Source organism: Ovis canadensis, chromosome X (genome assembly GCF_042477335.2).
Source record: "Ovis canadensis isolate MfBH-ARS-UI-01 breed Bighorn chromosome X, ARS-UI_OviCan_v2, whole genome shotgun sequence".
NCBI lineage: Eukaryota > Metazoa > Chordata > Mammalia > Artiodactyla > Bovidae > Ovis > Ovis canadensis.
The window spans coordinates 41266198-41276975 of record NC_091727.1 but is presented as its reverse complement, the minus strand read 5'-3'; the positions used below and the strand labels follow the sequence as shown (position 1 = coordinate 41276975).

At 43.8% G+C, this 10778-nt stretch overlaps 1 protein-coding gene and 1 non-coding gene across 2 annotated transcripts; one reads left to right on the top strand and one right to left on the bottom strand.

Annotated features, from left to right (window-relative positions):
* The first annotated feature begins 726 nt into the window (after positions 1-726).
* TRNAE-UUC (transfer RNA glutamic acid (anticodon UUC)) lies at positions 727-801 on the top strand. The gene has a single exon. It is a non-coding gene; the product is annotated as a tRNA-Glu (tRNA).
* A 2946-nt stretch (positions 802-3747) lies between these two features.
* MPC1L (mitochondrial pyruvate carrier 1 like) lies at positions 3748-6302 on the bottom strand. Its single transcript, XM_070291506.1, has one exon. The coding sequence runs from the start codon at positions 5174-5176 to the stop codon at positions 4571-4573; it is 606 nt and encodes a 201-aa protein (XP_070147607.1). The 5' UTR covers positions 5177-6302; the 3' UTR covers positions 3748-4570.
* Positions 6303-10778: the final 4476 nt, after the last annotated feature.

Genomic DNA, 10778 nt, shown 5'->3' with positions numbered 1-10778 from the left:
AAGCACAAAAGCACAGCGGTGCTGAGCTAGGCCATGTTGCCCCTGGATCTTCAGGGACAGACTTGCCACATGCCCCACTGCCTGGAGAAAGTGCTTCCAGTCCGAGCCCAAGTGAAGCCCTGCTCCTTTGCTTACTCAGCTGCCCATCAAGGATGTGATTTTTAGGGAATGGGGGTGGGGGATATATTTGGTGTATTTTTACATTAAAATGCATTGAATATAATTGTGTAAAACCTGGATGAATGCACATATGCCTGTAACTTCCTGCTTTCATCTTTCATGCTACTATTTGGTCTTTAATCTTGCTTTTTCTTTCTCCCTTCATTTCATGGAATACCTTTAGAAGACTTCAGTAATACAGTGGCAATTTTCTTTCATCTTGGAACCCCCACTCCAACCAAACTAAGAAACTTCATGAAATGTTTCATAGTTTCTAGATATAAAGTAACAAAACTTGGGATCAAATCAAATATTGATTCACTAACCAATTTAAGATCTGGTTTCTCACCTTAGGAACTTTGGGTTATGAATACTTTCATTTCATTCCTCTTGTATCTATCTAGTTTTTCCTTATCTACCAAACAAGCATTTATCAAGTGTCAGCCACATGTCAGGCACTGAAGTAGATGCAAAAGTGAAGATTTGTACAGTATGGACAATGGTATGTGAGCTCTGATCTTACTGGATTTATTGTCTGCTCTGATGAATTAAATGAATTCAGGGAATTCCCTGGTGGTCCAGTGGTTAGGACTCAGTACTTTCACTGCATGAGCCCCAGGTTCAATCCCTGGTGTTAGGGACTAAGATCCCGTGACCCACGAGGTGTGGCCAGCATTTAATATAAGAAGACACGTCCAGAGGGGGCTTTAAAGCAAACTGTGTGTACAAGAACATCAACCTTCTGGATCTCTGTACGAGGGCACAGAGCGTGCACAGAAGGGTGTTCACAGCAGTCTTGGCAGGCGGCCATGGAGAGAGGACTGGTTAAATAATCACAGCACATCCATGTTGCCGAGAATTGCATGACTGTTAAAAAAGGAGGAGGTAAGGCTGCCATGCTTTGCTAGGAAATGATGTCTGAGACATACAGATAGAAAAGCAGAATGTATAACAATGCATAGCATGCTATAAAACTATGGCACTTTCAGATAACGGAGATCTGGAAAGCTGTGTGCTTTTCCCAAGCTTTTTTCCCAGGTCACCTCTGCGAGAAGAATTGGGGTCAAATTTGCCTTTTCTGTCCTTGGCACACTCCCATATGGAATTTGAATGACAACGTGCACTCCTGTATTTTGAAATTTTTTCATTAAAATTTTATATTTCAAAATAATAGACATAAACTCAAGCTGCAAGACCTATGTGTCACATTTGCTGGAATATATTGTGGTCTACATTATTGTGGGTGTCAGCTCCCCCTCCAGGGGCATTTGTGAGTTGTCAGGGTCAGGAGAAGCCCAGGAAGTAGCTTCCTTCCCACACAGCGCTGTTTCATCTCCAGATGGCTTGTTTGGGTCCAGCAGTGCTATGCACACCTGGCCTCTCCCTGGTACATGGTATAAGGTTCATAGTTTTGAAAGAATTAGAGGAGCAAAATGGTTGTAGCATTCAGGTTGCAAGGATAATGCAGTTCTTTGGATTTTATCTTGGGCTTTGCTGGGAAAGTCAGAAGACCTCAAGACAAAGACGTTTATGTATTAAACTCAATACAAAACCACAGTGCTGGGAAATAACTGAAGTGTGTCAGTAACGAAAACTTCTGGAACAAGAGCTCTGCCAATTTGGGAAATGTTATTGCTTCATAAAGCAATGGTAGAGACCTGTAGACAGTTTTAAGTCAAATTGTCAAGGACAGAAAGGATTATGTTTGAGAGTTTGGGGGGATTATGAAATGATTATTACCCTAATGATTTGAAGAGTGCATTTTTATTAAAGTATTAATCACTTACATGGCTGTAAATACTAATATCCTAGACAACAAAGGGTTGGAGCTCTGAGCTGGGTGGGCGTACTACAAATTAGATCCTGTAGGTGAAGCCTTGCATTAGAATGGAGGCGTTGCAATCTTCGGGATTTCTTCCTCTGTTTTGGCTTCTAAATTATAAATGTAGAATAACAGAAAATTATCAGCAGGGATTACTCCCTTTCCCCTTACCCGGTTAATTAGAAACCTCCCTGCTCTCATATGTCTTCAACAGACAGTGGCCCTTGACTAAAATGCAATACTCAAATTACAAAATATATTTTGTAAAACAAATCTAGAAATATATTAATTTCTACTCGTGAGAGCGAAGGGGGAAAATCCTTTAAAGTTTCAATAAAAATCTTGATACCAAGGTTATGATTCATTTCAGAACTTTTAGAACTGCTTTTTATTATGGTATGTCTGAACTATCTGAAATATTAGAAGCTACCATGTCTTCCAGAGACTTCTTTCCTGCTTCTCAAAAACCATCCTCTATGATATATGCTTGTTTGTAATGATTGCACAATTATAAACTGAGCATTTTGTGACACCTCTTGGGGAAGGTGGGCAATGATCTTGCACGATTTATTACTTTCTGAGTTTCAGAAAGGTATGAAAATTTTTACTTCAGAACCGTGTGGTAGCCAGCCTCCAAGATGGCCCCCAATGATCCCTTCCTCCTACTATCCCTACCCTTCTGCTCTCTTCCCATAGTGCACCAAGGTTGGTCCATGTGACCAAGCAAACACAGCTGAAGTGATAGTATGTCACCTCCCAGGTTAAGCTATAAAAGACTGCAACTTCCATCTTGGACTTTCTATCTCTTGGAACACCTTCTCTGGGGGAAGCCATGTTGTGAGCAGCCCTGTGGCCCACATGACAAGGAAGTGAAACCTCCTGCAAACAACGGTGTGAATGAGCTTGGAAGTGAATCCTCCAGCCCCAGGCAAGTTTTCAGAGACTGTAGCCCCAGCTGACAGCTGAAAGACCAAGCCAGAAGCACTTAAGCCCCTCCCAGATTGCTGACCCTCCAAAACTCTATGTGAGATATTCGTTGTTTTAAGCTAAGTGTGGGGGTGATCTGTTACACAGCATCAGATAACTCATACGCTGTCATTTTCCAGAGTTTGTTTTTTACCCTGTATGCAAAATGTGAAATGCAGAGACTGCCTCCAAAGAGGACTATTGCTTAGATGCCACAGAAGGTAATCTTGGGCCTGTCTTGTCCAAAACCTGATGTCTTCAGAAGCTTTCAGAGTTGTTTTCAGTGTCTTTGCATTTGAAATCTTTGACAGAAGCAGGGTGTAAGCACCTTTGAACACTTGCATTGATTGAGGTTCCCCAGTAGATCCCTTTGGAACCTCCTGCATTCTCCCAAGGGATTTGGGGGATTTGGGATCAAATCCTAGAGGGCAGCCTCTGCTGTAGAGGTAATGGCCTCACACCCACAACCCCATCCTTATCTTTTTCCCTTCTCACGCTCCCAGGTTTAAGCAAATCCTTGAGCACTCATAGGATTCCTAGCCTGGGTGTGTGTGTGTGTGTGTGTACATGCACTTAGTCATATCCAATTCTTTGTGACCTCATGGACTAGCATGGATGTGTTGTGTGCTTAGTCATGTCTGATTCTTTGAGACCCCATGGACTACTGTAGCCCACCAGGCTCCTCTGTCCATGGGATTTCCCAGGCAAGAATACTGGAGTCAGTTGCCATTTCCTCCTCCTCCAGGGGATCTTCCTGACCCAGGGATCAAACCCATGTCTTCTGCATCTCCTGCATTGGCAGGTGGATTCCTTACCACCAAGCCACTTAGGAAGTCCTCCTAGAGAGGGATACCCTGAGCTAATATTGTTGACCACTGACCCTCACCCCCAACCCTAGCTAGCATGCAACACTGGCTGATAAGTTCACCAGTTTTACAAACTGCCATTTCCCCCATTTTTAGGCATGAGGAAAAGAGGAAAGGATTATGATTTGTTTTTATTTTCTATTTACCAAGAATTCTGGTTTGATAGCCACTGACCTCAGAGTTGTTTATCTTGTTTCCATGGAAGGTTCTATCACTGTTCTCGGTCACCAAGAGATTCTGTGGTCTCTTGGAAAAGTCTAAGCTGGATATCACTGAATTCATTTAAACCCACTTGGAAATATTTACCTTAGTAGAAATAGCCCTTGAATTTATTGGTATAAAGAGATTGTGGCTATATCAAGTTTTTAAAGTCATATTCTACTAAGCACCCTTATTTAAACCTGAACACCCAAAACAAGTACCAAAAACATGTTCTCAAGAGACCTTTTTTTAAAAAAAATCAATACTTTGAAGTGTTTTTCATTCACTCTTCCTCCCCTACATAAATTAACCCTCTGCAGGCCCGGCAGAGAGTAAGACTAGCTAATCTACCCTCAACTTCTAACAACCATTTTATTTCTCCACGAAATAAATGATACTCAACAGTGTCAGTTCTGTGCTATTTGCCATGTTTTATTAACCGAACTGCAGGTTTCAATCAAATTTGCACTGTTTCAGAATGAAAACCAAACTTTTTAGTTTTTCTTTAGGAAGATTAGTTCAGTGCATGGAGGCTGCAGAGATTCGATCAGGCCACTCAATCACGGTCCCAGGTCACTAGATAACAGCAGGTGATCTCCGGGCAGTTGCTGTCAGCCATAGGGTCTTCAGCTGCAGGGGTGGTAGCTGCAGTAGAATCCACAGAGCCGGTAGAGGTGGCAGAAGAATCCACAGAGCCGGTAGAGGTGGCAGAGACAGCAGCAGTGGTGGTTGCCGGGGTGCCACCGCCATAGTGGTAATTCAGGTAGCGGACCGCCTGAATACTCTGTGCCACCATGTTGGTGCCGTGACATGCCATCAGCAGCAAATTGCGAGGCTGTACACGGTAGGCGAAGCGCATAAAGGCCATCGAGTAGAAGATGAGCGCAGTCGTCATGCGGCCACTGATGATGTCTGGTGATGCCCTCATGTCCCTGAAGGCAGCCAGCGGGAGGCCCCAGTTGGCCAATGGACCCCAGAAGTGAGTGCTGGTCAGGTAATCTCGGAACTCCTTAGTCTTCACGGTCTCCATCGCCTTCCGGCACAGAGCCACCACCGCTGCCATGATCGCTAAGGCTTGCGAGCACCAACAAATGAACGAACAGCTAACCGACACTGACGTGGGGCATAGAACCTGGAACCTCAGCCTATCCTGAAGCTGCATTAGCCCCAAGTCTCGCACCTACACGCGACAGCCGTAAAGCATGCCAGACTGCACGTGCCACTGTCCTGCATTCCTTTGAGGGTAGAGGCGTGGCCTGCCCTCACGACTTTGTGTTTCTGCCGTAAAGTGCACCAGAGGGCACGTGCCACTGTCATGTCCGTCTTTGGGAACGGGAAGTGTGGCCTCGCCTTCGTGCCTTTGCGTGACTGCCGTAAAGCGTGTAGAATGTGCATACATGTTTGCACGCGCAATAGTGATTTAAGCAAAGATGCGCGTACAACCTTGTCTTTCCCTCCGTGGTGTGCTGCCGCCACTTGAAACCTTTCAGTGCTCCAGGTGCCGCCGGGGGAGACGGTGGTCTAGCTTACCACTTCTCAGGTACAAGGGAAACTGCTTGCTCTCTCTAGTCTGTGGACTGCATTGACTGCTGCTGCTAAGTCACATCAGTCGTGTCCGACTCTGTGCGACCCCATAGACGGCGGCCCAGCAGGCTCCCGTCCCTGGGATTCTCCAGGCAAGAACACTGGAGTGGGTTGCCATTTCCTTCTCCAGTGCATGAAAGTGAAAAGTGAAAGTGAAGTCGCTCAGTCATGTCCGACTCTTCGTGACCCCATGGACTATAGCCTACCAGGCTCTTCCATCCATGGGATTTCCCAGGCAAGAGTACTGGAGTGGGTTGCCATTGCATTGACTAGATGTTGATATAAAATTCTTCAAGTACAGAATTTTCTCTGTACAATTTGCCTGAGTTACCTGCGAATATTTCACCTCTATATATTTCAGTGTCTGGCTCTTCACAAGGACATTCTCCAAACCACAATAATCCGCTCAGATGCTTAACATTTAGTACAGCATTATCATCTAATAAGCAGTGCATATTTAAATAGTTTTATGGCTGTTTTTTTCTTTTTTGTTGGAGGGGGGAAATTCAGGGTCCACTCAAGATTCACATGTAGTTATATTTTTTAGATTAACCTCCCTTAATCTAGAAGAGTTCCCCAGCTTTTTTTTTTCTTCTGTGATGTGATATTTTTGAAAAGTGCAAGTCAGTGGTTTTTCAGAATGTCCTTAATTTGGATTAGTCAGTTTTATCTTAATTAAATTTAAATTGAATGTTTTTTGGTAAGAATACTACACAGGTGTGGTTGTCTTTAATGCATTACAATGGGAGGCACCTGATATCATTTGTTTCCATCATTGGTGACTGTGAGTTTGATCATGTGGTTAAGGAATTGCCTGTCAGGTTTCTCCATTATAAAGGTAGCTTTTCCTCTCCTCTCTGGAGCCTCTTTTGAGAGTGGATGAATATTCTGTTCTCCCAAGTCTTTCACCTAACAGTTAATATCCATTGATGAAAATTCTTAATGACAAAACTGATGGTGGTCTTCCCAGTGTTTTCTACTTTTTCCAGTAAAAATGATGAGTTGAAAAGTAATTAAGTATACATTGAAATATTAATGGGCTTCCCTGGTGGCTCAGCTGGTAAAGAATCCTCCTGCAATACCGGAGACCTGGGTTTGATCCCTAGATTGAGAAGATCCCCTGGAGAAAGGAACGGATACCCACTCCAGTATTCTGGCCTGAAGAATTCCATGGGCTATACAGTGGGAAAAAGTCAGACACGACTGAGTGACTTTCATTTTATGGGCTTCCCTGATAGCTCAGTTGGTAAAGAATCCGCCCGCAATGCAGGAGACCTGGGTTCGATCCCTGGGTTGGGATGATCTCCTGAGAAGGGAAAGGCTACCCACTCCAGTATTCTGGCCTGGAGAATTCCACGGACTATATAGTCTGTACTTATGTAGTAATTTATAGGGCATCCCAGGTGGCTCGGTGGTAAAGAGTCTGCCTGCAATGCAGGAGACACTGGTTTGATCCTGGGTCGGAAAGATCCCTTGGAGGAGGCAACCCACTCCAATATTCTTGCCTGGAGAATCCCCTGGACAGAGGAACCTGGCGGGCTACAGTCCATGAAGTCATAGAGTCAAACATGACTTAGCAGGTGAGCATACATGCAGTGATTTATAATGAGCCCACTATACTTTTAAAAATGAATACATTCATTATCTGTGTTCATTTACATCCCAGATGTTTTACAAATATAGTTTTAAAACACACAGTATAACCATTGTTCAAAAGGAAAGCAGCATTATTTTTATATAACCCTTTTAAAGTATTGGGCTTCCAGATACGGATGACTGATACACTGGTGTGAGTCAATTCATTATAAATTGGAATTAATACATTAGCAAACCATGAATGGAATGACATTTTAGGTCTACACTGCCAGATGCTCCAGTGTCCTAAAATAAATGTAAGTTGCCACACCTTGTCCATTAGAAGCTATTAGTACTTGGAGATCATCTCCCATAGATTGCTACTTGGTTTTGATTACCTATTACTGTGTAATAAATCACCCCAAAATATAGTGGCTTAGAACAAGTCTTTTATTGTACTCAGATATTTTCAATTTGGGTGAGACTAAATAAAGCCAGCTTATCTGATCCACCTGAGGCAGCTCAGCTTGGGGCTGGAAGATCCACTTTCAAAATGGTTCACTAACAAGGCAGGCAAGTTGATACTGGTTGTTACTGGGAGCTCAGCTGGAACTATTAAAGCCACTTGTTTCTTCACAGCCTGGTGCCTAAGAAGATGTGTTGTAGGCATAATCTTACATAATCGCCCCTCAAGTGTGGGCAGAATGCATGAATATGATTAAATATCATTCCCATGATTATATGATGAAAGGGAATTTGAAGATAAGATTAAGGTCCCAAATCAGTTGACCTTAACATGGGGAGATTCTCTAAGTGGGCCTGACCTGATCATATGAGGTGTTTTGTTTTTGGCTTAAGACAACAGAAATTTATTTTCTCACAGTTCTGAAGGCTAAAAGTCCAAACTTCAGCCTCTTTCATCTTCCATACCTAGGCTTGTGGCCATATTACTCCAGACTCTGCCTCTGGGGCAACATTGCCGCCTCCTCTTCTGAGTGTCTTCTCTCTCATATGAGCCATTTGAATCTGGGTCTGTTAGAGACAGAGAAAGTCAGAGATCGAAACTGTGAGTGGGACTTGACATGAGGGAGAGTCTCTCTGGCCGACATGGAGCGTGGAATGGCCACCTGGCAGGGAATGTAGGCAGCCTCTAGGAGCTGAGTGCATCCTCAGCTGGCTGCCAGTGAGGAGAGGCAGACCAGAGCCCTGTAGCCACAAGGAACTGAATTCCTCCGACAACATGCACACCTTGTGAGACCCTGAGCAGAGAGCCTAGCCATGCTCTGCCCAGAATCCCAACCTACAGACTATGAGCTGGGGTAAATGGCTGGGGTTTTCTTTTCATACTTGAGGTTTTTTATTTTATATTGGGGTGTAGCCGATTACAAATGTTGTAGTAGTTTCTGGTGAACAGCAAAGGAACTCAGTCATACACACACATATATCCATGCAGGTGGCGGTCGTGGTAAAGAACCCGCCTGCCAGTGTAGGAGACATAAGAGACGCGGGTTCCATCCCTGGATCGGGAAGATATTCTGGCGAAGGAAATGGCAACCCACTCCCCTACTCTGGTATTCTTGCCTGGATTATCCCCATGGACAGAGAAGCCTGGTGGGCTATGGTCCATGGGGTTTCAGAGTTGGACATGACTGAGTGACTAAGCACATCCGCATTCTCTTCCCAACCCCCTCCCATCCAGGCAGGCACATGGGCATTGAGTAAAGTTCCATATGCTATGTAACTGGTTCTTGTTGGTTACCCACTTTGAGTATAGCAGTGTATACATAACCTTACCAACTCCCTAATTATCCCTTCCTCAAATGGGTAACTATAAGTTCTTTTTCCAAGTCTGTGAGCCTCTTTCTATTTTGTAAGTAAGTTCATTTATATCATTTCTTTATAGATTCCACAAATCAGGGATGTCATATGATATTTCTCTTTCTCTGTCTGACTTCATTCAATATGACACTCTAGGTCCTTCCACGCTGCTGCAAATGGCATTATTTCATTCTTTATAATGGCTAATATTGACTCATTGGAAAAGACTCTGGTGCTGGGAGGGATTGGGGGCAGGAGGAGAAGGGGACGACCAAGGATGAGATGGCTGGATGGCATCACGGACTCGATGGACGTGAGTCTGAGTGAACTCCGGGAGATGGTGATGGACAGGGAGGCCTGGTGTGCTGCGATTCATGGGGTCGCAAAGAGTCGGACACGACTGAGCAACTGAACTGAACTGAATATTCCATTTATATATATACCACATCTTCTGTATCCATTCCTGTGTGGATGGACATTTAGGTTGCTTCCAGGTCTTGACTCTTGTAAACAGGGCTGCAATGAACATTGGGGTGCATGTATCCTTTCGGATCATGTTTTTTTTTTTTCCAGATATATGCCCAGGAGTGGGATTGCAAGGTCATATGATACCTCTGTTTTTAGTTCTCATGAAACCTCCATATTGTTCTCCATAGTGGCTATACCAATTTACATTCCCACCAACAATGTGGGAGAGTTTCCTTCTCTCCACAGCCTCTCTAGCAGGTTTTTTGTTGTTTGTTTTGTTTTTACAAATTGTTGTTTGTAAACTTTTTAATGATTAAATGGCTATTTTAAGCCACTAAATATGTGATAATCTTGTGTGCAGCAGTAGAAAACTAATATAAGCTATATTAATTGACTTTTATGATCTCTTCTCAGAAGTCCCATAACGTAACTTTCTCCAGACAAAAGCCCACCCAGATTCAGGGAGAGGGGACATAGGCCCACCTCTCTAAGGCAGAAATGTTGAAGTCATACTTTCTAAGAAGAGCACTTGGAATGGGAACTATTGTTGGGGCCACCTTTGGAAAATACTGTCTACCATATTTTTTAACCTGAAATGACATAATTCTAGGACATTGGATCTCATGGATTATCTGTAAAATAGGGGCGATAATGGTACCGACCTCAGCAGTATTGTGAGGTTTCAGTGTGTTAATCCATGGTCAGTACTTAATATAGGACCTGGTATATAAGAAATGCCCAGTGAATTTTAGCTGTTATTGTTATCATCATCCAGTCCAGCCTTCTCAGTTTACAAATAAGGCAGGAAGCTTTAAGAGGTTGTGTTATGTGCCGTGGTGACGCATGGTAGACCTGAATTGAAATTTCCTTTTCTCACATCAGTGCTCTGCACAAATCACTTTAACGTCTGATGTGTTTCTGTCTTTCCAACTGTGTTCTAAGTTCCCTTAGGCCACCAGAGAAGTATCACCAAATGAAATATTCCTTCTCCCCACAAACCTTTCTACTGTATTACCTGGATGTGGCCCAAATTGAAGAAGATAAGATCTGCCTGTTCATGTTGTTTTGTGTTGTGAAAGGCACTCAGTCGTCTCCGACTCTTTGTGACCCCATGGACTACACAGTCCATGGAATTCTCCAGGCCAGAATAGTGGAGTGGGTAGCCTTTCCCTTCTTCAGGGGATCTTCCCAACCCAGGGATCGAAGCTAGGTCTTCCACATTGCAGGTGGATTCTTTACCAGCTGAACCACAAGGGAAGCCCAAGAATACTGGAAGTGGGTAGCCTATCCCTCCTCCAGTGGATCTTTCCAACCCAGAA